At 41.4% G+C, this 27,973-nt stretch overlaps 1 protein-coding gene across 2 annotated transcripts; it reads right to left on the bottom strand.

Moving 5' to 3' along the window:
• Positions 1–16: 16 nt before the first annotated feature.
• LOC121579794 (alkaline ceramidase 3-like) lies at positions 17–27,973 on the bottom strand. 2 transcript variants are annotated; one of them, XM_041894696.2, is made up of 11 exons: positions 27,783–27,973; positions 20,856–20,966; positions 11,865–11,917; positions 11,560–11,612; positions 11,095–11,176; positions 10,430–10,465; positions 7,418–7,476; positions 6,870–6,971; positions 6,386–6,490; positions 4,141–4,186; positions 17–3,829 (listed from the first exon to the last, which is right to left on the bottom strand). In XM_041894696.2, the coding sequence occupies exons 1-11, from the start codon at positions 27,883–27,885 to the stop codon at positions 3,806–3,808; spliced, it is 774 nt and encodes a 257-aa protein (XP_041750630.1). In that variant the 5' UTR covers positions 27,886–27,973; the 3' UTR covers positions 17–3,805. The 2 variants fall into 2 exon arrangements, with proteins under 2 accessions (XP_041750630.1, XP_041750629.1); XM_041894695.2 differs by having other exon boundaries at positions 17–3,124.

The following is a 27,973-nucleotide window of genomic DNA, read 5'->3' as shown; positions in this document are numbered from 1 at the left end:
TATGGAAGACTGCTTTTCTGAGTGGCTTCAAAGCCTCTAACGACAGACACTGGGAGACGAGAAGCAAGTACAGGATGTGGATTTTCATCATGAATAATCATGCATAATCATGAAACAAAACAAGATCAGCGTCTGGACATGAGAAACATAACAACAATGCTGACTAGGGAGTGACAGATATAGGGGAGGTAATCAATGACGTGATGGAGTCCAGGTGAGTCCCATTTTTAAGCACAGGTGCGCGTAACGATGGTGGCAGGTGTGCGTAATGATGAGTGAACTGGTTACAACGAGCGCCAAAGAGGGGGAGCGGGAGAAGACGTGACAGCCTCTCATTTGCCAATACATTGCATCAGCAATCCAGGGTTTATATATATATATATCATTGGGCTCAACATAAGCCCATGAAGAACCCCCATAAAATAAATATGAATATTTTCTATCAATCTTCTAAATTTGTCTGCCTTTATGGATTCACAGAATATATTTATATAAGCTGTACAAGGCTCTGTAGCATCAAACAGATATTAGACATTCAGAAATATCCAAATAATGTTTATTTGTCAAATTCTAAACTACAGGGGAGTCTACACTATTTAATGCTAACTAAAAAACACAAATTCATGCTCTAAACATATTTTGTACCCTTAAAGTGTGTGTAGATTACTGTATTATACATATGTCACAATATCTTCCTGTAGCATGTAGCAGTTCAGGTATTCCATAATATCTGAGGTTCATGTATCACACTCTGTATCAATTTAATATATGTGTTATTCCATTATATTTTCACATTTAAGATCAAAGTCACATGAAGTTTCACATAGACAAATCCCCCAAATACTGCATCGTAAACTACAGCATTTATCCAATTGTTTAACTTTGTGACCCGAGGGGAGGGTTTCACAGAACGGGATCCTTTGGTAAATGTACATATAACCTAAAACTGAAATATGGCAATCCATGCCATCTAGTGGCCATGAGGAATGAGAGCGTGTTGGAATCCATAATTAGAACTGATGTGCATGAACTGACTGGTACAGTAGATACAAACAGGTTCAGAGGTCTCATCCTTGAAGCAAATATGTGTTTGTGGTAATACAGGACAATGATAATCATTTAATTGCAGACATGCAGATACCTGTATTAATTGCTAGATAGAGTTAAATCATGGATATTAATTGGCGAATCCATCGAAAACATACAAGTCCAGATGATCTGTAGAATAGTGGTCAGAATAGTTTTCAGTGGTCAGTCAAAACACTATTTTCAAATTCCTCCGTTTGGCAGCAACACCGAAGCGTGTGCAGATATCTTTATTTCAGGTAAGCCTTCTTCATGATCTTTTGCGTTGGCAAATAAAAAGACGTACACATGAAAATAATTACCCTGTAGCCTCAAAATTCACACTATGATAACAATGTATTTTGTGCAATGGAACAATACTTAGATAAATTGTATCATCTCCCTTCGATTTGTTCATATTATTCAAGTAAATCATAAAAAACACAAATCTCAAAACAACTTCAGATTTTGCAAGTATAATCCAGTTGCAGACTTGGTATACATAAAATAAATGTAATTGAAGTCAAAGAGTGTTCCTGTGTGACCAAGCCCTTGCAGAGGACAGAAATAGTAAAGATAATTTATTTATTATACCTTTCCCTGCTGTCTCTGTTTCAGTCCTGTCTGTAACCAGGACACTGTATCATCTAGACCAGATTCCCTCAGAGGAGGGAACCTCTGCCACCTCTGGTGTCTTGGCCCTCCCACCACTACGGGGTGTCAGCTCCCGCTCAAACCAGTCAAAACTCTTCTCTGTCCTGGCACCCCAATGGTGGAACGAGCTTCCCCCTAACGTCAGGACAGCAGAGTCTCTGCCCATCTTCCGAAAATGTCTGAAACCCTACCTCTTCAAAAAGTATCTTAAATAAGACATATAATTCATGCTTGTGCACTTGTGTTTTCCTACTAGTACTGACGTTTGCTGATAACTTCTTTATTGAGGAACAATTTGCTTACTATGACTGTGATATGTCTCACCTAGCTATCTCAAGATGAATGCACTAACTGTAAAGGCGTCCGCATGCTTCCCATCCGAAACAGTTTGATGAAATGTTTGTTCGCTTTGGTCTTCTGCAAGGTCTTTTTGGGATGTAAGGGCACACAAACATTTTTCTCGATGCAAGCCAAAGTCGGTAGCCAAAGTCGGTAACCAAACTCTACGCCCCTTTGTCGGTGATTAGTCAACAGTAGGAATTGCTTCATGTTTGCTGTCATTCAATGAGAGACTTATCGTTTTCATGCAAATTATTTCACTTGAGAAATACTGCGCAACTAAGGTCTCCTCAGCAAAAACGTCCAAATTAATGACAGATTTCTTGAGTTATCATTAATTTACCAGCCGAACCGAAGCATGCGGAAGGCTTAAGTTGCTCTGGATAAGAGTGTCTACTAAATTATATTTAAAAATGTAGGGTAGTATAAACAGTTCCTGGGTCTAAACATAACCAATGACAAATACAGCCAGCTCAAGCTGACCATCTGGCGTTATTATGGTTTGTGAATATGCTAAAGTTTTATATTGAATGTTATAATACATACACTAATATGATTTACATGTGTTTTTATGACAATTGTCTTTTTTCCTAACCATATTCAAGGAAATATCCATGTTCGGGCAGGGCACCTACATATCATATCTGCATCCACATCCTATACTGTATGCACGTTAACGCATTCAAAATGTTTGAGAACCCCCCCAAAAAATATGAACTACAACATCACCATGAAAATCCAATAAACTACTCGATTGTGATCGATGAAAGAGAAAAATCATTCCATTCCATGTCAACTCTCAACGCTATGCTGTACTTGGCAAATCCACACAGTGCGAAACAAAAGGGTCCCTGGAGCAGTAGGTTGGGGGGTAACTTGCTGGACCTCTGGTAGTGGGGTGTACAGTATGTGTCCCATAGACAGCAGAGTGGGAGTTGGCTGACAGGCAGGTCAGGTCCCTGTGCTGATGCCTGTTGTATGGCAGTCACCCTCCTTCATGGTCCCCAGCCACTCAGCTTGTCTTCTGAGCATCCATGTGCAACATGGGCCACACTCCACATATAAACTGATTGAACACATTGTAGACAAGTGTTAGGTTATTGTTGATATTGTGGTGCCATACAAATGTAGGATCTTAATTTGATAAACCTGTTGTGTATCATAACCTGAGGGCAGTTCTGATTCTGAATGATCTTACATTTTACATTTACATTTTAGTCATTTAGCAGACGCTCTTATCCAGAGCGACTTACATTTAGTGAGTGCATACATTTTTCATATCTTCAGGTATGATGAGTAGCAGAGAAGGTTGGAGGAGGGCTCTCCCCAAGCTACTGCCCAACAGTGGCCAGGCATACATACACCCCTGGATGCAGCCGTTGTATATGAAAGGTAGCTATTGTATAGAAATTGCATCCCAAAAAATCTGATACATTTATAAGTCCTTATCGTAACCCTCAGTCCATAAATGCATACGATAGAACTTGAGTTATGCCTGATTTTGAATATCATCACACTCCACATACTCAATTATATTTTCTATTCCCAACATAAATAATCTACTTCTTCAAGGGGAATGTTCAGTATAAATATGACCCCAAACTCAAACATGTCACTGCCACAGGGCCTGCCAATGTGTTGTTGGACTGTACAGGACAACTTAACAACAACACACTGAAGAGGGGAGATAGCGGAGTCATCTTCTGCTCAAAACCTCACACTCTTCAGGTGTGGGGTCTTCATTTGATCACACTGTTGCAGGAGAACTTTCCTGCAATGCAGGAAATGTAAAACGTGTAGTGTATTTGAGGTTTAAAAGGGCTTCTGAAGTTTGTAATTTCCACTTTGAAATGTTCAACTTGATTTTCCCTTAAGAAAAATGTATCAACCTCTACAAAAATGTCCATTAATTATAATCCACATAATAATTCACATTTCCTGCATTAATTCCATTTCCATTTCCATTGCTGCAGGATTATTTTCCTGCTGCAGCAAACTGGCTCAAATTAACAGCCTACATCTGTATACACAAGCATAGAACTGGGATGTGTTGAAGAACTGGGAGGATGAGAGCACGCTTACCTTTACTTTTGGTCTGTGTTTGAGGTAGATTGACCTTATCTGGAGGCTACATGACAACAGAACATATTCAATTTTTCAGTGATACATTCTTGTAGCAATCATCTGACCGTATCCCTACTCAAGATACCAGTCTGTTCTTAATCTAATTATGTTCTTGAAGCAGCGTAAATCAATTTCAGTGGGAACAAATACAATGAGCAAACAAACAAAGTAAAAGCTTAATGGAGCCTTCATAAACCCTTTATTTTTATTCTTATTTTTATTTTATTTAACCTTTATTTAACCAGGTAAGCCAGTTGAGAACAAGTTCTCATTTACAACTGCGACCTGGCCAAGATAAAGCAAAGCAGTGCGATAAAAACAACAACACAGAGTTACATATGGGGTAAAACAAAACATAAAGTCAAAAATACAACAGAAAATATATTATACAGTGTGTGCAAATGTAGCAAGTTATGGAGGTAAGGCAATAAATAGGCCATAGTGCAAAATAATTACAATTAGTATTAACACTGGAATGATAGATGTGCAAATAGAGATACTGGGGTGCAAATGAGCAAAATAAATAACAATATGGGGATGAGGTAGTTGGTAGGGCTAATTTCAGATGGGCTGTGTACAGGTGCAGTGATCGGTAAGGTGCTCTGACAACTGATGCTTAAAGTTAGTGATGGAGATAAGAGTCTCCAGCTTCAGAGATCTTTGCAGTTCGTTCCAGTCATTGGCAGCAGAGAACTGGAAGGAATGGCGGCCAAAGGAGGTGTTGGCTTTGGGGATGGCCAGTGAGATATACCTGCTGGAGCGCATACTAAGGGTGGGTGTTGCTATGGTGACCAATGAGCTAAGATAAGGCAGAGATTTGCCTAGCAGTGATTTATAGATGACCTGGAGCCAGTGGGTTTGGCGACGAATATGTAGTGAGGACCAGCCAACAAGAGCGTACAGGTCACAGTGGTGGGTAGTATATGGGGCTTTGGTGACAAAACGGATGGCACTGTGATTGAATACATCCAATTTGCTGAGTAGAGTGTTGGAGGCTATTTTGTAAATTACATCGCAGAAGTCAAGGATCGGTAGGATAGTCCGTTTTACGAAGGCATGTTTGGCAGCATGAGTGAAGGAGGCTTTGTTGCGAAATAGGACTCTGATTCTAGATTTAACTTTGGATTCACTAATGTGAGTCTGGAAGGAGAGTTTACAGTCTAACCAGACACCTAGGTATTTGTAGTTGTCCACATACTCTAGTGTCAGACCCGTCGAGAGTAGTGATTCTAGTCGGGTGGGTGGGTGCCAGCAGCGTTCGATTGAAGAGTATGCATTTAGTTTTACTTGTGTTTAAGAGCAGTTGAAGGCTACGGAAGGAGTGTTGTATGGCATTGAAGCTCATTTGGAGGTTTGTTAACACAGTGTCCAATGAAGGGCCAGATGTATACAAAATGGTGTTGTCTGCGTAGAGGTGGATCTGAGAATCACCAGCAGCAAGAGCGACATCATTGATATACACAGAGAAAAGAGTCGGCCCAATAATTGAACCCTGTGGCACCCCCATAGAGACTGCCATAGGTCCAGACAACAGGCCCTCCGATTTGACACATTGAACTCTATCTGAGAAGTAGTTGGTGAACCAGGCGAGGCAGTCATTTGAGAAACCAAGGCTATTTAGTCTGCCAATAAGAATGCGGTGGTTGACAGAGTCGAAAAGCCTTGGCCAGGTCGATGAATACGGCTGCACAGTACTGTCTATTATCGATCGCGTTTATAGTATCGTTTAGGACCTTGAGCGTGGCTGAGGTGCACCCATGACCAGCTCGGAAACCGGATTGCATAGCGGAGAAGGTACGGTGTGAATCGAAATGGTCGGTGATCTGTTTGTTAACTTGGCTTTCAAAAACTTTCGAAAGGCAGGGCAGGATGGATATAGGTCTGTAACAGTTTGGATCTAGAGTGTCACCCCCTTTGAAGAGGGGGATGACCGCGGCAGCTTTCCAATCTCTGGGGATCTCAGACGTTATGAAAGAGAGGTTGAACAGGCTAGTAATAGGGGTTGTGACAATTTCGGCGGCTAATTTTAGAAAGAAAGGGTCCAGATTGTCTAGCCCAGATGATTTGTAGGGGTCCAGATTTTGCAGCTCTTTCAGAACATCAGCTGTCTGAATTTGTGTGAAGGAGAAGCGGGGGGGGGGGGGCATGGGTAAGTTGCAGTCTATATACCTTTAGTATATAGACGGTTCAGTTGATGGCTTACCTGAAGATTATGTGTAGGTAGGAGCCCAGGCCTGTGAGGATGTGCCACCAGGCATGGAACTGTGTCACCGCCCCAACAACAGGGGGCAGTCTCTGTCTGGTGGATCTAAAGGAGAGTGGGGAATAGAGAGTTTTACATTTGATTCTGTCTACAAATGTAGGATCTTAATTTGAGCCAGTTTGCTACAGCAGGAAAATAATCCTGCAGCAACAGGAAATAGTAATTATTATGTGGATTATAATGAATGGACATTTTTGTAGAGGTTTATACATTTGTTTATAAGGGAAAATCAAGTCTGAAATTTCAAAGTGGAAATTACAAATTTTAGAAGCCTTTTTAAACTTCAAATACACTCTAAGTTAAAAACATTTCTACATTGCAAGAAAGTTATCCTGCATCAGGATGATCAAATTAAGATCCTACATCTATAGAAATGGATGTCCATATTATGTTGTCAGCATGTGCAAATTGTTTGTATATTTACCTGAGTGAGTCACATGCCAGATTATCAATGTTCCACAACAGGAATCCCAGCAGGAAGACACTCAGGGAGATGTAACAAATAGGTTTGAGACATGGGTACACCCTGCAGTTAAAACACATAGTCAGATGAGATGTATAAACAATGTTATTACATAGCCCTACTTCAGAAGAGGCTGGTGGGATGAGCTATGGGAAGACAGGCTCATTGTAATGGGTGTAATGGAATAAATGGAACGGTATCAAACGCATCAAACATATGGAAACCACGTTTAAATCCGTTCCATTTATTCCATTCCAGCCATTACAATGAGCCTGTCCTCCTACAGCTCCTCCCACCAGCCTCCTCTGCCCTACTTTGTACTGTGGTTTCTGAAAACGTTGTCATTCAGAATCACAAATATCAGCATAACAGCAGTATCCAATGAGTGAGTGGCTATTATACAATCCAAACTTTGTAAGGATAACAAATACTACAAGTACTGTTGACCTCTTAGTTATCAGTTAGTTTCCAAAACTACTGAGCCACGATGCTGCCACATTGCCACATACCATGTAACTATGAAGATAGAACGCATCACCAAGCAGGCTACAAGTGCACCATACATGACCTAAGGACACAAAAAGAAGAATCTTTAGTGTTGAAAAGCAACCAAATGTAGACCTGTGTCATATTTGACAGTAGCCTAATTCTGGTGTTTTTACCAGAACAGAGGTGAAATTAAGTATGAGGTGTATAATGCATACATTTTCAACCAGACTGCTCAACCCCTAAAAAAGGACACCACCACAGTACAGCATGTACAAGGTTCAACCACCAGGTTGTGCTAAATCCATGCTCAAATAATGACTGCTCTTTTGTAATGGTTGATGAGATGTATAAATGAATGGTCACAGTTGGTGTATTGTGTAGTTTATCTAAATGAGTAGCAAATCAAACTACTTGTGTGAAACACAAATTAGTTGAAACAATATGCTGACAATATAACGCCCTCCAAAACGGACTGTTGTGGGCATGTTTATAGCTAAACGTGCGCCTCCATGGAGCAGTGGGGTTTAGTAGGCTTTTACATGCTGACTAGACCGGGCGCGCGCATGCGTGAGCAGAGTGGGTGCAATGAATAACACGTATGTGTCCATTTACTTTGCAACGCTCGCTCACGCGACGCGAGCCGTGTGGTCAGTTGCAGAGAGGGCTCTGAAGTGTAAACAAAGGCTGCTTTGTCACTTCGTTTCTGTTGTTGTGGAGCAACACAGACGCTTCTCTAGACTCTAAATATCCACAGCAACACTGGCTATTGTGGTGGTATGCTAGAGAGGAGTTCATATCACAGGCTGACCAGACTGCCCGCATTGCGTACGTGAGCGTTGCAAAATAAATGTACACATACATGTTTTTCAATCATTGCACCCACACTGCTCGTGCACGTCAACGAGCGTCTGCGTAGCCAGGCGCTAAAATCGAACTTGGTTCTATTTGTGACGCTCGACGAGCTGCAAGTCCCACCTCTCCCATCTCGTCATTGGGTTTTCGGAGCATCCAGTGGCTTGTGAAAGTATTCACCCCCTTGCCATTTTTCCTATTTTGTTGCCTTACAACCTGGAATTAAAATGGATTTTTTGGGGCTTTGTATCATTTGATTTACACAACATGCCTACCACTTTGAATATGCAAAATATTTTTTCTTGTGAAACAAACAAGAAATAAGACAAAAAAACGGAAAACTTGAGCGTGCATAACTATTCACCCCCCCAAAGTCAATACTTTGTAGAGCCACCTTTTAGCCACTGGGATTTTTGAAACAGGTTTCCCTCAAGAATTTCCCTGTATTTAGCGCCATCCATCATGCCTTCATTTCTGACCAGTTTCCCAGTCCCTGCCGATGAAAAACATTCCCACAGCATGATGCTGCCACCACCATGCTTCACTGTGAGGATGGTGTTCTCGGGGTGATGAGAGGTGTTGGGTTTCCGCCAGATGGCCAAAAAGCTCAATTTTAGTCTCATCTGACCAGAGTACCTTCTTCCATATGTTTGGGGAGTCTCCCACATGCCTTTTGGCGAACACCAAACGTGTTTTCTTATTTTTATTTTTTTAAGCAATGGCTTTTTTCTGGACACTCTTCCGTAAAGCCCAGCTCTGTGGAGTGTTCGGCTTAAAGTGGTCCTATGGACAGATACTCCAATCTCTGCTGTGGAGCTTTGCAGCTCCTTCAGGGTTATCTTTGGTCTCTTTGTTGCCTCTTTGATTAATGCCCTCCTTGCCTGGTCTGTGAGTTTTGGTGGGCGGCCCTCTCTTGGCAGGTTTGTTGTGGTGCCATATTCTTTCCATTTTTTAATAATGGATTTAATGGTGCTCCGTGGGATGTTCAAAGTTTCTGATATTTTTTTATAACCCAACCCTGATCTGTACTTCTCCACAACTTTGTCCCTGACCTGTTTGGAGAGCTCATTGGTCTTCATAGTGCCGCTTGCTTGGTGGTGCCCCTTGCTTAGTGGTGTTGCAGACTCTGGGGCCTTTCAGAACAGGTGTATATATACTGAGATCATGTGACAGATCATGTGACACTTAGATTGCATACAGGTGAACTTTATTTAACTAATTATGTGACTTCTGAAGGTAATTGGTTGCTCCAGATCTTATTTAGGGGCTTCATAGCAAAGGGGGTGAATCCATATGCGCGCACCACTTTTCCGTTATTTATTTTGTAGAATTTTTTGAAACAAGTTATTTTTTTCATTTCACTTCACCAATTTGGACTATTTTGTGTATGTCCATTACTTGAAATCCAAATAAAAAATAGGAAAAACGCCAAGGGGGATGAATACATTTGTAAGGCACTGTATACCCACGTGGGTGATCGAAAGATGAATGGAGGTCCACACACCAGTCCAGTTGGTGGTGGTAATGCACCTTAAAGTTGGTTGCCAACTGTCATATAAAGAACAAAAGAAGAAGAAGAAGCCTGAAGGAGGAGAGAACTAGAAACTCACTCAGTTTACCCTTTTATCTGTGGATTAATTGTCGGAGTAGAGGACCTTGTGCATTTCAGGTAAAATAACAACCCAATGTTAATATCCCAGGACAAATTAGCTAGCAACAGCAAGCCAGCTAGCTAAATTGCCATACATGTTTAATGGTTTTCGACCTGTCCCGAAGTTGATATAGTTGGTTCAGAGTTAGTTTTGATATTTCAACCTGCGTGTCCTGATCGCATCTGGTGTGGGTGGACAAAATCAACATGCACGCGATGGTGCACGTGGACGCACACGAGCGTGCGGTCTGGTCAGCATGTTAGTGTAACCTGGGCATGTAAGATTAGGTGGTGTATGACATGTTGTATGACAAGTGACAATGCTGCAAAATATTATATTGCTGAAGACAACTGCACAGAGACATCTGAATTGACATGCCACAACAGCAATCTAACTGGATCTAACAGGACCTCATGTCTGGCTGTTCCCACTGTTAGCCAGGGGCAATATTTACTAATGAAACAGTGAAACCTAATACCAAACAAAGAGCATGGTCACTGAAGAGTGAAAATGTACTCTCTCTCTTACCTGGTGAAAGACTGGCTCTTTCCATTGTAAATACACCTGGGGAAAAAAAAAAAGAGAATGCAGATAGTGACATTGATTATTGACATACAGTAAAAGGGACACATCAGTTACAGTCAGGTCCCAAATAATTGGCACCCTTGATAAAGATGAGCAAAAAAGACTGTATAAAATAAATAATACTGAGCTATATTGTATGCTAATTATTTTTTGAAAATTATATTTTTTTATACTAATACAATTGCTATGAGAAAGAGATTATGTTTAACAAGTTTTAAAAAATTAAAATAATAATCTGCATATGCATCTTTCTTTCGATGCCAAACCCACCACTGGTGTGCATGGCCAAAGAGCTCTATTTTCATGTCACCTGAACATGTCAAGTCTGCCATTTTAAAGTGGAAATTACAAACTTTAGAAGCCTTTTAAAATCTTGAATACACCACACGTTTGCATTTCCTGCTGTGCAGGAAAATTCTCAGCAACAAAAGAGTGATCAAATTAAGATCCTACATCTGTAGTGGTATATTTATTTTTGTTAAACAAAATATATTTCTCTGAGCAAATGTATTAGAATAAAATGTTATAATTTTCCAGTCTTTTTTGCTCATCTTTATCAAGGGCGCCAACATTTTTTGACTTGACTGTGGGATATATGAGACACTCACCACACTGACTGAGACACTGAAGAACAATAACAATGTGATAGGAAATAAACCCAGAGTGTTTTCTTGCTTGAAGCATTCATATCTGCAACACAAAAAAGTAATTAATTTCTAATTCCTCTAATGAAACACATATTTGTAAGTATAGACATACTGTATACAGTAAGGCTTTTGAGAAGGATGGAGAGCAAGATGATGAAAGATGCCCCAGTTAAAATGGAGGAAGTCTAAGTGACGCTCAATCCATAGACATCAGCTCAGTTACATGTCATCTACAGCCACGAGAGAGACACAGTATGCGCTTTCTTAGGATGGATCAATTGGAGGGTTGGATTCACTTTTCATTGATCACATTACATTTTATATTTTCCTCAAATTACTTTCAGTGGGCTGTTGACCTGGGCTGCTTAATGGCAATGGCACTGTGAAAGCTGAAAAGTGTAAATCCATTATATGTTGGGCACTTACAGACAGTAGACAAAGACACAGGTGCTGTAGATCATTGGCAGCTCGTCCAGCAACTGTGGGGGTCAGACAGCAGAGACACAGATAGTGATGTATAGTGGGATGGTCGGCACGAGTCAAGACAGGACTATTGTTTTCTGCTTACTCCAGTGTCTCTGACCTAACTTCATGTGCATTCTGCAGGAAATGATGAGGTGACATGTTTTATGTCCTTACCAGCTGAAAAAGTCCATGTGATTATGAGAACACAACTCTTCAATGGTGCTGATGAATCATGATTTATTTTTAGATACTAAAAGTCAGCTCACCTGCATCTCATATTGCAGCGTCATATGGAAGCACCAGGAACCAATGCCAACAGCTGGAACAGAAAAAGAGATCACATCAAACAAACAGCAGGAAGCACAGACATTCAAACCATTCACTCAAATAAACAGGACGGCATCTTGATGATGGCCTTTCAAAATGCTGTGAAGTAAATAAAAGTTTATTGGTCGCTTACACAGATTTACAGATGTTATTGCAGGTGCAGTGAAATGCTTATGTTTCTAGCACCAACAGTGTAGTAATATCTAGCAATACAATAACAATACACACATAATAAAAATAAAATATATATATATATATATATATATATATATATATATATATATATATATATATATATATATATATATTAGAAATATCAGAGCGAGCAATATAAATAGAGTGTATAGACAGTATGGACAGTATATGAATAGAAAAGGTGTGTACAACAGTAGTTATATAAGATGAGCCATGACTAGAATACAGTATATACGTACACTGAGTATACAAAAAAATGTAAGAACACCTGCTCTTTCCATGACATAGGCTGACCATGTGAATCCAGGTGAAAGCTATGATCCCTTACTGATGTCACTTGTTAAATCCACTTCAATCCGTGTAGATGAAGGGGAGGAAACAAGTTAAAGGATTTTTAAGCCTTAGGACAATTGAGATATGGATTGTGTATGTGTGCCACTCAGAGGGTGAATGAGCAAGACAAAACATTTAAGTGCCTTTGAACGGGGTATGGTATTAGGTGCCAGGAGCACAGGTTTGTGTCAAGAACTGCAACACTGCAGGGTTTTTCACGCTCAACAGTTTCCCATTTGTATCAAGAATGGTCCATCACCCAAAGGACATCCAGCCAACTTGACACAACTGTGGGAAGCAGTGGAGTCAACATGGGCCAGCATCCCTGTGGATGGCCAGCATTCCATATATACTCAGTGTATAAAGTGGGTAAAACAGTATGAGAACATTATTAAAGTGACCAGTGTTCAATGACTCTAGGTATAGGGCAGCAAGTCTCTATATTGCAGGGTAGAGTACCAGGTGGTAACCAACTAGTGACAGTGTAAGGTTCAGGGCAGGGTACCAGGTGGAGGCCGAATAGTGATGTCTGTTTAACAGTGTGATGGCCTGGAGATAGAAGCTGTTTTTCAGTCTCTCAGTCCCAGCTTTGATGCACCTGTCCTGTCTCTGCCTTCTAGATGGTAGCGGGGTGAACAGGCCGTGGCTCGGGTGGCTGAGGTCCTTGATGATCTTCTTGGCCTTCCTGTGACACCGGGTGCTGTAGATGTCCTGGAGGGCAGGCAGTGTGCCCCAGGTGATGCGTTGGGCTGACCGCACCACCCTCTGGAGAGCCCTGTGGTTGCGGACAGTGCAGTTGCCGTACCAGGCGGTAATATGCTCTCGATGGTGAATCTGTTGAAGTTCGTGAGGGTCTTAGGGGCCAAGACAAATTTCTTTAGCCTCCTGAGGTTGAAGAGGCGCTGTTCAGGGCTCTACAGGGTGACCATTTTACTCGCATATGGCCTAAATATTTTGCTGAGCGAACTGGAATTTCTATTTTGGAGCACCAGTGCGCCTAGAAGAATTAAGAATTCTAGCTTTATTACCTCAAATATTTTTCATTGTACTCTTACATTTCTTTGTATAAGCCTACATTTTCCAACTTAGACACACACGTGCTCCTTGTAAAAAAAGTCAGCGTAGAGCCCTGCTGTTGTGCCTTCTTCACCACTCTGTCGGTGTGGTGGGACTATTTCAGGTCCTCAGTGATGTGCACGCCGTAGAACTTGAAGCTTTTGACCCACTCCACTGCAGCTCCGTCGATGTGGATGGAGGCGTGCTCTCTCTGTTGTCTCCAGTAGTCCACGATCAACTCTTTCATTTAGTTGATGTTGAGGTAGAGGTTATTTTCCTGGCACCACTACGCCAGGGCTCTCCATATAAACTCAGCAAAAAAAGAAACATCCCTTTTTCAGGACCCTGTCTTTCAAAGAGAATTCGTAAAAATCCAAATAACTTCACAGATCTTCATTGTAAAGGGTTTAAACACTGTTTCCCATGCTTGTTCAATGAACCATAAACAATTAATGAACATGCACCTGTGGAATGGTCGTTAAGACACTAACAGCTTACAGGTAGGCAATTAAGGTCACAGTTATGAAAACTTAGGACACTAAAGAGGCCTTTCTACTGACTCTGAAAAACACCAAAAGAAAGATGCCCAGGGTCCCTGCTCGTCTGTGTGAACGTGCCTTAGGCATGCTGCAAGGAGGCATGAGGACTGCAGATGTGGCCAGGGCAATAAATTGCAATGTCCGTACTTTGAGACACCTTAAGACAGTGCTACAGGGAGACAGGATGGACAGCTGATCGTCCTCGCAGTGGCAGACCACGTGTAACAACACCTGCACAGGATCGGTACATCCGAACATCACACCGTCGGGACAGGTACAGGATGGCAACAACAACTGCCCGAGTTACACCAGGAACGCACAATCCCTCCATCAGTGCTCAAACTGTCCGCAATAGGCTGACAGAGGCTGGACTGATGGCTTGTAGGCCTGTTGTAAGGCAGGTCCTCACCAGACATCACCGGCAACAACGTCGCCTATGGGCACAAACCCACCGTCGCTGGACCAGACAGGACTGGCAAAACCAGGGGTGATGGTCGGTTTTTTGCGTTTATCGTCGAAGGAATGAGTGTTACACCGAGGCCTGTACTCTGGAGAGGGATCGATTTGGAGGTGGAGGGTCCGTCATGGTCTGGGGTGGTGTGTCACAGCATCATCGGCCTGAGCTTGTTCTCATTGCAGGCAATCTCAACGCTGTGCGTTACAGGGAAGACATCCTCCTCCCTCATGTGGTACCCTTCCTGCAGGCTTATCCTGACATGACCCTCCAGCATGACAATGCCACCAGCCATACTGCTCATTCTGTGCGTGATTTCCTGCAAGACAGGAATGTCAGTGTTCTGCCATGGCCAGCGAAGAGCCCGGATCTCAATCCCATTGAGCACGTCTGGGACCTGTTGGATCGGAGGGTGAGGGCTAGGGCCATTCCCCCCAGAAATGTCTGGGAACTTGCAGGTGCCTTGGTGGAAGAGTGGGGTAACATCTTACAGCAAGAACTGGCAAATCTGGTGCAGTCCATGAGGAGGAGATGCACTGCAGTACTTAATGCAGCTGGTGGCCACACCAGATACTGACTGTTACTTTTGATTTTGACCCCCCTTTGTTCAGGGACCCATTATTCCATTTCTGTTAGTCACATGTCTGTGGAACTTGTTCAGTTTATGTCTCAGTTGTTGAATCTTGTTATGTTCATACAAATATTTACACAAGTTAAGTTTGCTGAAAATAAACGCAGTTGACAGTGAGATGACGTTTCTTTTTTTGCTGAGTTTATGTGAGCTAAACATAAAATGAAGAAATATATATATAAAAACATTTTCCTTAAAGTATACTTTTTTATTATTACTATTGTTACTGTCCCCACTACAACAAAAATACTTAAATACATGTAATTTTGTACTTGAAACATTTAATTGAAATACTATAGAATTCCATTAATTCCTATGGAAGACTGCCAATATGGCTTCAAAGCCTCTTAATGGCCAATACATTGCTGTGAAAAAGTATTTTGCCCCCTTTCTGATTTTCTCTATTTTTGCATATTTTTGATACTGAATGTTACCAGACCTTTAAACGAAACCTAATATTAGATAAAGGGAACCTGAGTAAAAAAAAATAAAGAATTGCCCCCTTACACAATTCTTGTGAGAATTTGTCGGCGAGTGGGTAACCCGCCTCTACCATCCATTCTATTGGCCAACGTGCAATCACTGGAGAATAAACTGGATGAGCTCCATTCGAGACTTTCCTACCAACGGGACATTAAAAACTGTAATATCTTATGTTTCACAGAATCGTGGCTGAACAACAACATGGATAATATACAGTTTTCTGTGCATCGGCAGGACAAAACAGCTATGTCCGGTAAGACGGGGGGTGTGTGTCTACTTGTCAATAACAGCTGGTGCGCGATGTCTAATATTAAGGTAGTCTCGAGGTATTGCTCACCTGAGGTAGAGTACCTCATGATAAGCTGTAACAATATCTACCAAGAGAGTTTTCATCTGTATTTTTTGTAGCCGTCTATTTACCACCACAAACCGACGCTGGCACTAAGACCGCACTCAACGAGCTGTATAAGGCCATAAACAAACAAGAAAATGTTCTTCCAGAAGCGGCGCTCCTAGTGGCCGGGGACTTTAATGCAGGCAAACTTAAATCCATTTTACCTAATTTCTACCAGCATGTCACATGTGCAACCAGAGGGGAAAAAACTCTAGACCACCTTTACTCCATACACAGAGACGCGTACAAAGCTCTCCCTCGCCCTCCATTTGGCAAATATGACCATAATTCTATCCTCCTGATTCCTACAAGCAAAACTAAAGCTCAATGACTAGCTCAATACGGAGGTGGTCAGATGACATGGATGCTACTCTACAGGACTGTTTTGCTAGCACAGACTGGAATATGTTCAGGGATTCATCCAATGGCATTAAGGAGTATACAACCTCAGTCACCGGCTTCATCAATAAGTGCATCGACGACGTCATCCCCACAGTGACCGTACGTACATATAGCTAAAGGCCAGATGCTTATAAGAAATCCCGCTATGCCCTTAGACGAACCATCAAACAGGCAAAGCGTCAATACAGGACTAAGATTGACTCCTACTACAAAGGCTCTGACGCTTGTCGGACGTGGCAGGGCTTGCAAACTATTACGAACTACAAAGGGAAACCCAGCAGCGAGCTGCCCAGTGACGCAAGCCTACCAGACGGGCTAAATGCCTTTTATGCTTGCTTCGAGGCAAGCAACACTGAAGCATGCATGATAGCACCAGCTGTTCCGGACAACTGTGTGATCACGCTCTCCGTAGCCGATGTGAGCAAGACCTTTAACGGGGTCAACATTCACAAGGCCACGGGCCAGACGGATTACCATGACGTGTACTCAGAGCATGCGCGAAGCAAATGGCAAGTGTCTTCACTGACATTTTAAACCTCTCCCTGACCTAGTCTGTAATACCTATAGTGGCTTGCGAAACCATTCACCGCCCTTGGCATTTTTCCTATTTTGTTGCCTTACAACCTGGAATTAAAATAGATTTTTTTCTTCAAGGCAAAACTGCTCCATCTCCTTCAAGTTGGATGGGTTCCGCTGGTTTACAGCAATCTTTAAGTCATACCACAGATTATCAATTTGGATTGAGGTCTGGGCTTTGACTAGGCCATTCCAAGACATTTAAATGTTTCCCCTTAAACCACTCGAGTGTTGCTTTAGCAGTATGCTTAGGGTCATTGTCCTGCTGGAAGGTGAACCTCCGTCCCAGTCTCAAATCTCTGGAAGACTGAAACAGGTTTCCCTCAAGAATTTCCCTGTATTTAGCACCATCCATCATTCCTTCAATTCTGACTAGTTTCCCAGTCCCTGCCGATGAAAAACATGGGGATGGTGTTCTCGGGGTGATGAGAGGTGTTGGGTTTGCGCCAGACATAGGGTTTTCCTTGATGGCCAAAAAGCTCAATTTTAGTCTCATCTGACCAGAGTATCTTCTTCTATTTGTTTGGGAAGTCTCCCACATGGCTTTTGGCGAACACCAAACGTGTTTGCTTATTTTTTTCTTTAAGCAATGGCTTTTTTCTGGCCACTCTTCCGTAAAGCCCAGCTCTGTGGAGTGTACGGCTTAAAGTGGTCCTATGGACAGATACTCCCATCTCCGCTGAGGAGCTTTGCAGCACCTTCAGGGATATCTTTGGTCTCTTTGTTGCATCTCTGATTAATGCCCTCCGTGCCTGGTCCGTGAGTTTTGGTGGGCGGCCCTCTCTTGGCAGGTTTGTTGTGGTGCCATATTCTTTCCATTTTTTAATAATGGATTTAATGGTGCTCTGTGGGATGTTAAAGGTTTCGGATATTTTTTTATAACCTTACCCTGATCTGTACTTCTCCACAACTTTGTCCCTGACCTGTTTGGCGAGCTTGTTGGTCTTCATGGTGCCGCTTGCTAGGTGGTTCCCCTTGCTTAGTGGTGTTGCAAACTCTGGGGCCTTTCAGAACAGGTGTATATATACTGAGATCATGTGACAGATCATGTGACACTTAAATAAAGTCCACCTGTGTGCAATCTAACTAATTATGTGACTTCTGAAGGTAATTGGTTGCACCATATCTTATTTAGGGGCTTCATAGCAAAGGGGGTGAATACATTTGCACGCACCACTTTTCCGTTATTTATTTGTTATAATTTTCTGAAATAATGTTTATTTTTTCTTTACTTCACCAATTTGGACTATTTTGTGTATGTCCATTACATGAAATCCAAATAAAAAGCTATTTACATTACAGGTTGTAATGCAACAAAATAGGAAAAACGTCAAGGGGGATGAATACTTTTGCAAGGCACTGTACATGTTACAAGCGACCACCATAGTCCCTGTGCCCAAGAAAGTGAATGTAACCTGCCTAAATGACTACCGCCCCATAGCACTCACGTCGTTAGCCATGAAGTGCTTTGAAAGGCTGGTCATGGCTCACATTAACATCATCATCCCAGAAAACCCTAGACCCACTCCAATTCGCATACCGCCCCAACAGATCCACAGATGCTGCAATCTCTATCGCACTCCACACTGCCCTTTCCCACCTGGACAAAAGGAACACCTATGTGAGAATGCTGTTCATTGACTACAGCTCAGCGTTCAACACCATAGTGTCCACAAAGCTCGTCACTAAGCTAAGGACCCTGGGACTAAACACCTCCCTCTGCAACTGGATCCTGGACTTCCTGACAGGCTGCCCCAAGGTGGTAAGGGTTGGCAACAACACATCTGCAACGCTGATCCTCAACACGGTGGCCCCCTCAGGGGTGCGTGCTTAGTCTCCTCCTGTACTCCCTGTTCACCATCATTACGTTTGCTGACGACACAATGGTGGTAGGCCTGATCACTGACAACGATGAGACAGCCTATAGGGAGGAGGTCAGTCACCTGGCAATGTGGTGCCAGGACAACAACCTCTCCCTCAACGTGAGCCAGACAAAGAAGATGATCGTGGACTACAGGAAAAGGAGGGCCGAACACGCACCCATTCACATCGACGGGGCTGTAGTGGAGAGGGTAGAGAGTTTCTTGGTGTCCACATCACCAACAAACTATCATGGTCCAAACACACCAAGAATGTCGTGAAGTGGGCACGATCCTCTTCAAAAAGTTCTACAGCTGCACCATCGAGAGCATCCTGACTGGTTTTAACTGTAAGTCGCTCTGGATAAGAGCGTCTGCTAAATGACTAAAATGTAAAATGTAAATGTATGTATCACCGCCTGGTAGGGCAACTGCTCGGCATCTGACCATAAGGCGCTACAGAGGGTAGTGCGTACAGCCCAGTATATCACTGGGGCCAAGCTTCCTGCCATCCAGGACCTATATACTAGACTCCAGTCACCCAAGTCATAGTCTGTTCTCTCTGCTACCGCACGGCAAGCGGTACCGGAGAGCCAAGTCTAGGTCCAAAAGGCTCCTTAACAGCTTCTACCCCCAAGACTGCTGAACAATTAATCAAATCGCCACCCGGACTATTTGCATAGATACAATTTAGTTTTTACACTGCTGCTACTCGCTGTTTATTATCTATGCATAGTCACTTTACCCCTACTTACATGTACAAATTACCTCGACTAACCTATACCCCCGCACATTGACTCGGTACCGGCACCACCTGTATATAGCCTCATTATGGTAATATTATTATGCTACTTTTCTTTTTTCTTGTTCTTTTTACTTTAGTTTATTTAGTAAAACATTTCTTAACTCTATTTTCTTAAAACTGCATTGTTGGTTAAGGGCTTGTAAGTAAGCATTTCACGGTAAGGTCTACACCTGTTGTATTCGGCGCATGTTACAAATAAAATTCGAATCGATTTGATTTGATTTGAACTGGTTGTGCCACCTTTATCTGCAATGACTACAACCAAATGCTTTCTGTAGTTGTTGATCAGTCTCTCACTTCGTTGTGGAGGAATTTTGGCCCACTCTTGCATGCAGAACTGCTTTAACTCAGCGAAATCTGTGGGTTTTCTAGCATGAACTGCTAGTTTCAAGTCCTGCCACAACATCTCTATTGGGATTTTTTTTATATATATATTTTTGCCCTCAGAACAGCCTCAATTCGTCAGGGCATGTACTCTACAAGGTCTCGAAAGCGCTCCACAGGGATGCTGGCACATGTTGACTCCAATTCTTCCCACTGTTGTGTCAAGTTGGCTGGATGTCCTTTGGTTGGTGGACCCTTCTTGATACACACGGGAAACTGTTGAGCGTGAAAAACCCAGCAGTGTTGCAGTTCTTAACACAAATCGGTGCTCCTGGCATCTACTACCATATCCCATTCAAAGGCACTTTGATTTTTTGTCTTGCCCATTCACACTCTGAATGGCACACATACACAATCCATGTCTCAATTGTCTCAAAGTTTAAAAATCCTTCTTTAAACTGTCTCCTCCCCTTCATCTACACTGATTTTAAGTGGATTTACAAATTGACATCAATAAGGGATCATAGCTTTCACCTGGATTCACCTGGTCAGTCTATGTCATGGAAAGAGCAGGTGTTCTTAATGTTTTGTATACTCAGTGTACAGGATCGAGCATTCCATTCCAGCTATACAATGGATATAATGTATAGCGTAAAAAATTATAATAATCATTCACATCTAAAATGTATTAAATAAAAATCGGAGAATAATAATATTTTACACACACATGAGGGTACCTATAAGCAACAATTTCTGATGAAAAAACACAAATGTGAAAAATTGGTGGATATAGCGTTTTGGAAATAAACTCTTCATTTGTATTATGAAATATTAGTAAATCATACTAATAATTCCTGATGTTGTGTATGGAGCACCTACCTGCCAGTCCCAGAAAAGAGTAGACGTAGCGGAACTCTAGGCCGTCTTTATATGTCTGGATGGCACCGTAGATAGGAGGCAGGATCATAATCAGGTTACTGACAGTGTTCCCTGTACAACAAGATAACAAACAGAGCAACTGTCAGAGGAAGACAAGACAACATGTACTGTATGACAGCAAACAACAACCACAATCATTTGATGTCTAATATAATTTTTAATAGAGTGTCTCTTAGCAGATGGAAAACAAGGGTCTGTAAATGAGATTTTAGAGAAAGAATAGTGTTTACATTCTGTAAGCAGGTCCAATGTATATATCAGTAAGATTTAGACTGGTTAAATTAGTTTTTATTTATTCTTATTTATAAGGCCATTTTAGGAAAACTGCCATTTTATCTATCCTCTCTTCTAGGTCGAAATGAAAACGCTTACAAGCTCAGATATGAATCTTGTTTTATGCTAACAGTCCTGAAAATGTTAACCGAGCATGGAAAAAGGTCCTTTATTACTCAGCCCCCTGGTCTTGGAATTCTCTCCAAGCCAACATAAAACTCCAGGACCTGGTGTCCCTGGAGGAGTTCAAGGGACAAATAGATGAACAGGTTGTTAAGACATGTAGTTGTTTCTACATGTCACCCAATGTCACTAGTTACTTATGTAAGGAAGCATGTTGTTTTACTTCACACACACTACACACACACATCCACTGTTTGTTTGCTGTTGTATTTGTGCTGTTGCCAGTGTCTTCTGTCTGTGTTGTCCGTTTTGTCTTACATAGTTTTTTTTATCCCAGCCTCCGTCCTCACAGGAGGCCTTTGCCTCTTGCCGTCATTGTAAATAAGAATTGGTTCTTAATTGACTTGACTGGTTAAATAACGGTAACATATATTTAATTTGAAGATTTCACCACACCAAGTGATGGTTGGTGATCAAGTTAAGAACAATCAAACCATTTAACATATAGACCGATGCTAATGATTAGAATGTTGTTTCAAGTTGGGGCTTATATGCAAGAGGCAATAGCTCTGATGGCTAACTCAGTTCTTTGTTCAGTTAACCCACCTGCATACAGAGCTTGGAGCATTGCTACACTGCTTTGCTGCTGTATTGTATTTGTTGCTTGCTTAGCTGCTGGATACAAAAGTAAAGGCTTCTTGAAATTATATTCTTACAAATATATGTACAAGACTCAGGAATGTTGGATGTCTGTTGCACATTATTTATGTTTAACATTAGGCTGGTGCTGTACATTAGTAAGTTGTGTTGTACTTTAGGCTGACTGACTTCAGGTCAAATAGCATCAGGCATGCCCCAAGGTGCTGTAGTCAGTCAAATGCCAGTAACTTTCCTGTTAAACGTTTTCATATGTTTAACTGTAAGCAAACATGAGGAGAATCGCCTGTTTAATGTATTCTGACCTCACTCTATGCTGCAAGCAGCGCTACTATTGTTCTCCTCTGCTGAGGTTTTGAAAACTGAGATATAATACACACAATAGCACATGCCACACAATGAGGGTAAAAAATCGTGGTTGCCTCTTTCTTTGTCTGTCTTCCACATTAGATTTACTGGACGTTGCACATTCCAGGCCTTTTTATTCTACAACTTGGGACCCAATTTAAAAACCAATCATTGCTTCAAACTCTACTGGTCATGTGGAGTATCAGTAACATGGTCACTTTAGTAATACAGTGTTACTACACATTTATAAGAGCAACGTAAGAGCTAGTGTTCTGTTATCAGAGTATCACTTCTAGTTTTTTTTTATAATGTTTTTTTTTTCTTCATATGATGCATCATGCATGTGATTAGTCATTCAATCCAGTGTTTTCACCTTTCCAAGGTCAAGAAGGAGAGAAGACGAGGAGTGTTGGGTCACTCAGTGTAATGTGGGTAATGTGTGAGTCAGAGAGAGTGACAGAAAAGTAAAAGAGCAGTAGTTAAACACAGCAAATTCTGACCCACTTGGCATAGTTCCACCTTAAATACACTGTTGCATCATAAAGTGCCTTTTGTAGCCACATATGCATTTTGACAAATTAATGCTTTATAACCATGACGAAAGGACCTAAAGGAGCAAGTGATGAAAACATGTAATGACACACCTTGACCCGGAAATAGTGTGAATTGTTACAAATTCACCAAGGACCCCCTCATAACTTGAGTGAGATAGAACTAGCATCGAAGGAGTTTTACTGCTGCACTGACAATCCTTTATCACTCTTATCATTCAAAAAGGTATCCAAAATCAAATCACGAATGCTGAGTAGCCGATTTTTATCTTGCAATGGAATGGAGCTCTTAGTGTTAAAGATAATTATCATGAATAGAAAAATGTTGCGCTGCCTGTGTAACATGCTGACTACACCGGCCACGCACGTGCGCCATTGCATGGATGTTGATTTTGTCCATCCACAACAGACGTGATCATGACACGCAGATTAAAATATCAAAACCAACTGTCAACCAACTATATTAATTTGGGGGCAGGTCGAAACGCACATGAAACATTTATGGACATTAGCTAGCTAGCTGTTTCTAGTTAGTTTGTCCTGGGAGATGAACATTGGCTTGGTATTTTACCTGACATGCATATGGCCCTCTTTTTAACTGGCTCTTTGTAGAATTTTCACCCAGAGTCTATTTTAGCGCTTGGCTACGCAGACGCTCGTTCACACATGCGAGCGGTGTGGTTGAAACAATGATTTATATGAACACTAGATGACTAACAGGGGGTGCTGTTTTGAAGCCGCCGCGCCTCCATCTTGGCACTCCCCACCATTGTAAAAAATATTTTAGAAGCTATATAAATGCATTTATTAATGTCTACATTTGTTTTTCCACATTTATTCTATTACAGACACCTTAATGCATACTTTTAAATGATATTATGTGAGCTAAACATAAAAATCTCAAATGAAAAAATATATAATAATATTTTCCTTAAAGTATATATTTTTTAAGTACTAATGTTACTGTCCCCACTACCACAACAAAAATGGTTAAATACATGTAATTCTGTCCATGAAACATTTTCTTGAAATACTGTAGAATTGAGTTTTTCCACATTTTGTTGTGTTACAAAGTGGGATTAAAATAGATTTAATTGTATTTTTTTGTCAACGATCTACACAAAATACTCTGTCATGTCAAAGTGGAAGAAAAATGGAAACGTTTTTTTTTTTTTTTTACCACTAATATATCTTTATTAAATAAGTATTCAACCCTCTGAGTCAATACATGTTAGAATCACCATTGGCAGCGATTACAGAGTCTTTCTGGGCAAGTCTCTAAGAGCTTTCCACATCTGGATTGTGCAACATTTACCCATTATTCTTTTAAAAAATCTTCAAGCTCTGTCAAATTGGTTGTTGATCATTACTAGACAACAATTTTCAGGTCTTGCCATATATTTTCAAGCAGATTTAAGTCAAAGCTGTAACAGCCACTCAGGAACATTCACTGTCTTCTTGGTTAGCAACTCCACTGTAGATTTTGGCCTTGTGTTTTAGGTTATTGTCATCCTGAAAGGTGAATTCATCTCCCAGTGTCTGGTGGAAAGCAGACTGAACCAGGTTTTCCTCTAGGATTTTGCCTGTGTTTAGCTCCATTCCATTTTTATCCTGAAAAACTCCCAGGTCCTTAACGATTACAAGCATACACATAACATGCTGCAGCCATGAAAATATTAAAATATGGAGTGGTACTCAGTAATGTGTTGTATTGGATTTGCCCCAAAAATAGCACTTTGTATTCAGGACAAAAAGTGAATTGCTTTGCCACATTTTTTGCAGTATTACTTTAGTTCCCTTGCAAACAGGATGCATGTTTTGGAATACTTCCTTCTTTTCAGGTTAGTATTGTGGAGCAAATGTTGTTGATCTATCCTCAGTTTTTTCCTATCACAGCCATTAAACACTTTAACTGTTTTAAAGTCACCATTGGCCTCATGGTGAAATCGCTGAGCAGTTTCCTTCCACTCTGGCAACTGTGTTAGGAAGGATGTTTGTATCTTTGTAGTGACTGGGTGTATTGATACACCATCCAAAGTGTAATTAATAACTTCACCAAGCTCAAAGGGATATTCAATGTCTGCTTTTTTTTTTTACCCATCTACCAGTAGGTGCCCTTCTTTGAGAGGCATTGGAAACCCTCCCTGGTCTTTGTGGATGAATCTTTATTTGAAATTCACTGCTTGACTGAGGGACCTTACAGGTAATTGTATGTGTGGGGTACAGACATTAGGTGGTCACTCAAAAATCATGTTAAACACAATTATTGTGTCCATGCAACTTATTATATGACTAGTTAAGCACATCTTTACTCCTGAACTTATTTAAGCTTGCCATAACAAAGGGGTTGAATACTTATTGACTCCAGACATCTCAGTTTTTCATTTGTAATTAATTTGTAGAAAAAAATCGAAAAACATAATTCTACTTTGACATTATGGGGTATTGTGTGTGGGCCAGTGACAAAAACTCCTAATTTAATCCATTTTAAATTCAGGCTGTAACTCAACAAAATGTGGAAAAAGTCAAGGGGTGTGAATTAGTGATGCATGGGTTGACTCATAACCCGCAGTCCCCTCAGTTATATCCGCGGGGCTGACGGGTTTAGGGTCATTCAATATTGTTTGGATGAAGGGCGGGTGTGTGACAGGCAGGTTGAATAAAGAGAAAACAGTACCTTAAAAAAATCCATAATTGTATAATTCTTGTGCAATTTATATCTATAGGCTACATTGAGGTTTTTCTTTCATTATTTTTGGCTATCTGGCATTACTGCATAAGCCTAAGGTTTAGGGCCTAACTGTATGCACGCCAAAGAGCCTACACGCCAATCGCCAAATGCTTTTGGGAATGGGCAGAAAAAGTTAATGTCAATCCACAGAGACAAAAAGGTTTAATTCAATAAGAGAAAAGCTGCGAAATGGAGACTTGAAAATAAAGATGAGGACAGAAAAGTAATGTTTGGGAAAGATTTGGTGAAGTGGTAAAAGAGGATGTGTGATGATTGTGAGGCGCTATACAAATTCGACAGTCACAAGATAGGGACTTCAAATAGGGAAGTTCGAAGGGAACTGTAGCCTACTGTTCAGATGGGATAAATGGAAACTGAAATCTGGTCTATAACCTCTCACATAGCCTTAATATTAACTCATGCAGTATTAAGCATTTCTTACAGTAAAATGATACACCAAATGTAGGCAAAATATTTACTTGGGAACATGAGTGGAGAAATATGATTTATTTATTTCAGCATCTTGAGAGAATGCGAATGCTCAGTTAGATAAAATCTGTAGAGGTGTTATCTTTATCAGCATCATAAAAGCTGATAGTATTTCAACTAACTAGGACATATTTGGTCCTCTGTAGCTCAGCTGGTAGAGCATGGCGCTTGTAACGCCAAGGTAGTGGGTTCGATCCCCGGGACCACCCATACACAAAAATGTATGCACGCACGACTGTAAGTCGCTTTGGATAAAAGCGTCTGCTAAATGGCATATTATTATATTATTATTATTATTATTATTATTATTATATTTCCCTTTTTCTGTTGAGTTAGACTATTGCATTTTCTCCCAGGTCCCTAAACATCTTTGCTCTGCAACTAGTCAACTAGACTGAAGCATTCATTCATTCTATTAATTTATGACATTAATCTTGTGAGCAAGGGTTTATTTAGTCTTCTAGGGCAACATATAATCACAGAAGAGAAGCTGCATGTATCTCATTATAGACTAATTGACAAACAAATAGCCTACCAAAATTGTCGGAAATGAAAGCAGAAACACATCTAAATCAGGCAAAAAAAAAATACTGCATTGCCAGTAAAAAAATCGTTCCGCCGTCTTTGTAGCCTACAGCGCATTTTCTATATAAGAGGGTTGGGGTCGGGTGTGGGCCTCAGATTTTCACTTTATCACATATAGTCGGGCGGCTGTGGATGGGTTATTAGCTATTGCTGGCGGGTGCGGGTGAACAAACAGCAGACCCTCAGGCGTCCACTAGCGGGTGCGGGTGAACAAACAGCTGTATTCAGACCCCTCTAGCGACACAAAGCGACTAGCAACAAATCTAGCGACTTTTTCTGGTGTTATTGGAGACTCTGACATGAAAGCATGTATCCTTCTTACTCTTCTCAACGAGCAGCGGGTGCTGCCGTGGGCGTGGGGGTGGGGTCCCAGCCCTGGGGACCCACCCTGTGGCCCAGTCCTCTGCAGCTTTTCACTCACTTTTTGTCTCTCCCATGACATTATTCCTCTCTCCTACAGCATCCATCACAATTACATGCACATTGCCAATTATGCAAATTAGGTGATGACTTCTAGCGACTTTTAGGACAGCCAATAGCTACTTTCCTTACTGAGGAGTTGGCAACACTGGGTGAACTGATTTAATAACATGTAGGCTATGTGTACATTTATTTTGCAATGCTCGCACGCGTAGCGTGACAGGTGTGCAACAGGCTGTGAGAAAGAGTCCGTGTACTGTCCCAGAATGAAGCTGAAGCTATCTTGTAGCGCATTTCATTGTACACATGCACTAGTTGTGACTTTTTAATGTGCCGTATAGTGTGCTATTACAGTAGCATAATTGTAAACAGTTAGGCCTACTTGAAAGAGCGCGGTGCTGAATCTGCAAGTGAGGTTGTGACTCATTAGCGGGTCTGGCATCGCCCTATGTAAGAAGCACGGTCGAGGTGATGACACTACTGGCAACTTCTACCTTACTGGTATAAAACGTCAAAGCTGTATTAAAATGTAAGATAAGAGGCGCGAGCGTACGGGAATGCCACCACCAGGCATAATGTTTACGCTATTTCTGAGACGGCTTTCCGCACGGATCCACATCCGTATTTATTGCATTCGTTTTGTTTTTCTAATACTAGTTTTGCCATACGCATGGTGTCAGCTGTACTTACAGAATTCTGCGATGTAGAAAGAGACGACATAATTATCCTCACACCAATCTAGCGTTGAGGTTGGCCGCCCCCAGTATCCCAGCCTGTCTGCGGAGGGAGCCATGATGGAAAAAAACGAACGGGGAGTTGTGTGTGTGTGAGGGAGGTGTGCAGAATCGTTAGTAGTAACGATTTATGACCGAGAACCTCCC

The sequence above is a fragment of the Coregonus clupeaformis genome, chromosome 13 (assembly GCF_020615455.1).
Source record: "Coregonus clupeaformis isolate EN_2021a chromosome 13, ASM2061545v1, whole genome shotgun sequence".
NCBI lineage: Eukaryota > Metazoa > Chordata > Actinopteri > Salmoniformes > Salmonidae > Coregonus > Coregonus clupeaformis.
This window is presented reverse-complemented; position numbering and strand designations above follow the sequence as displayed.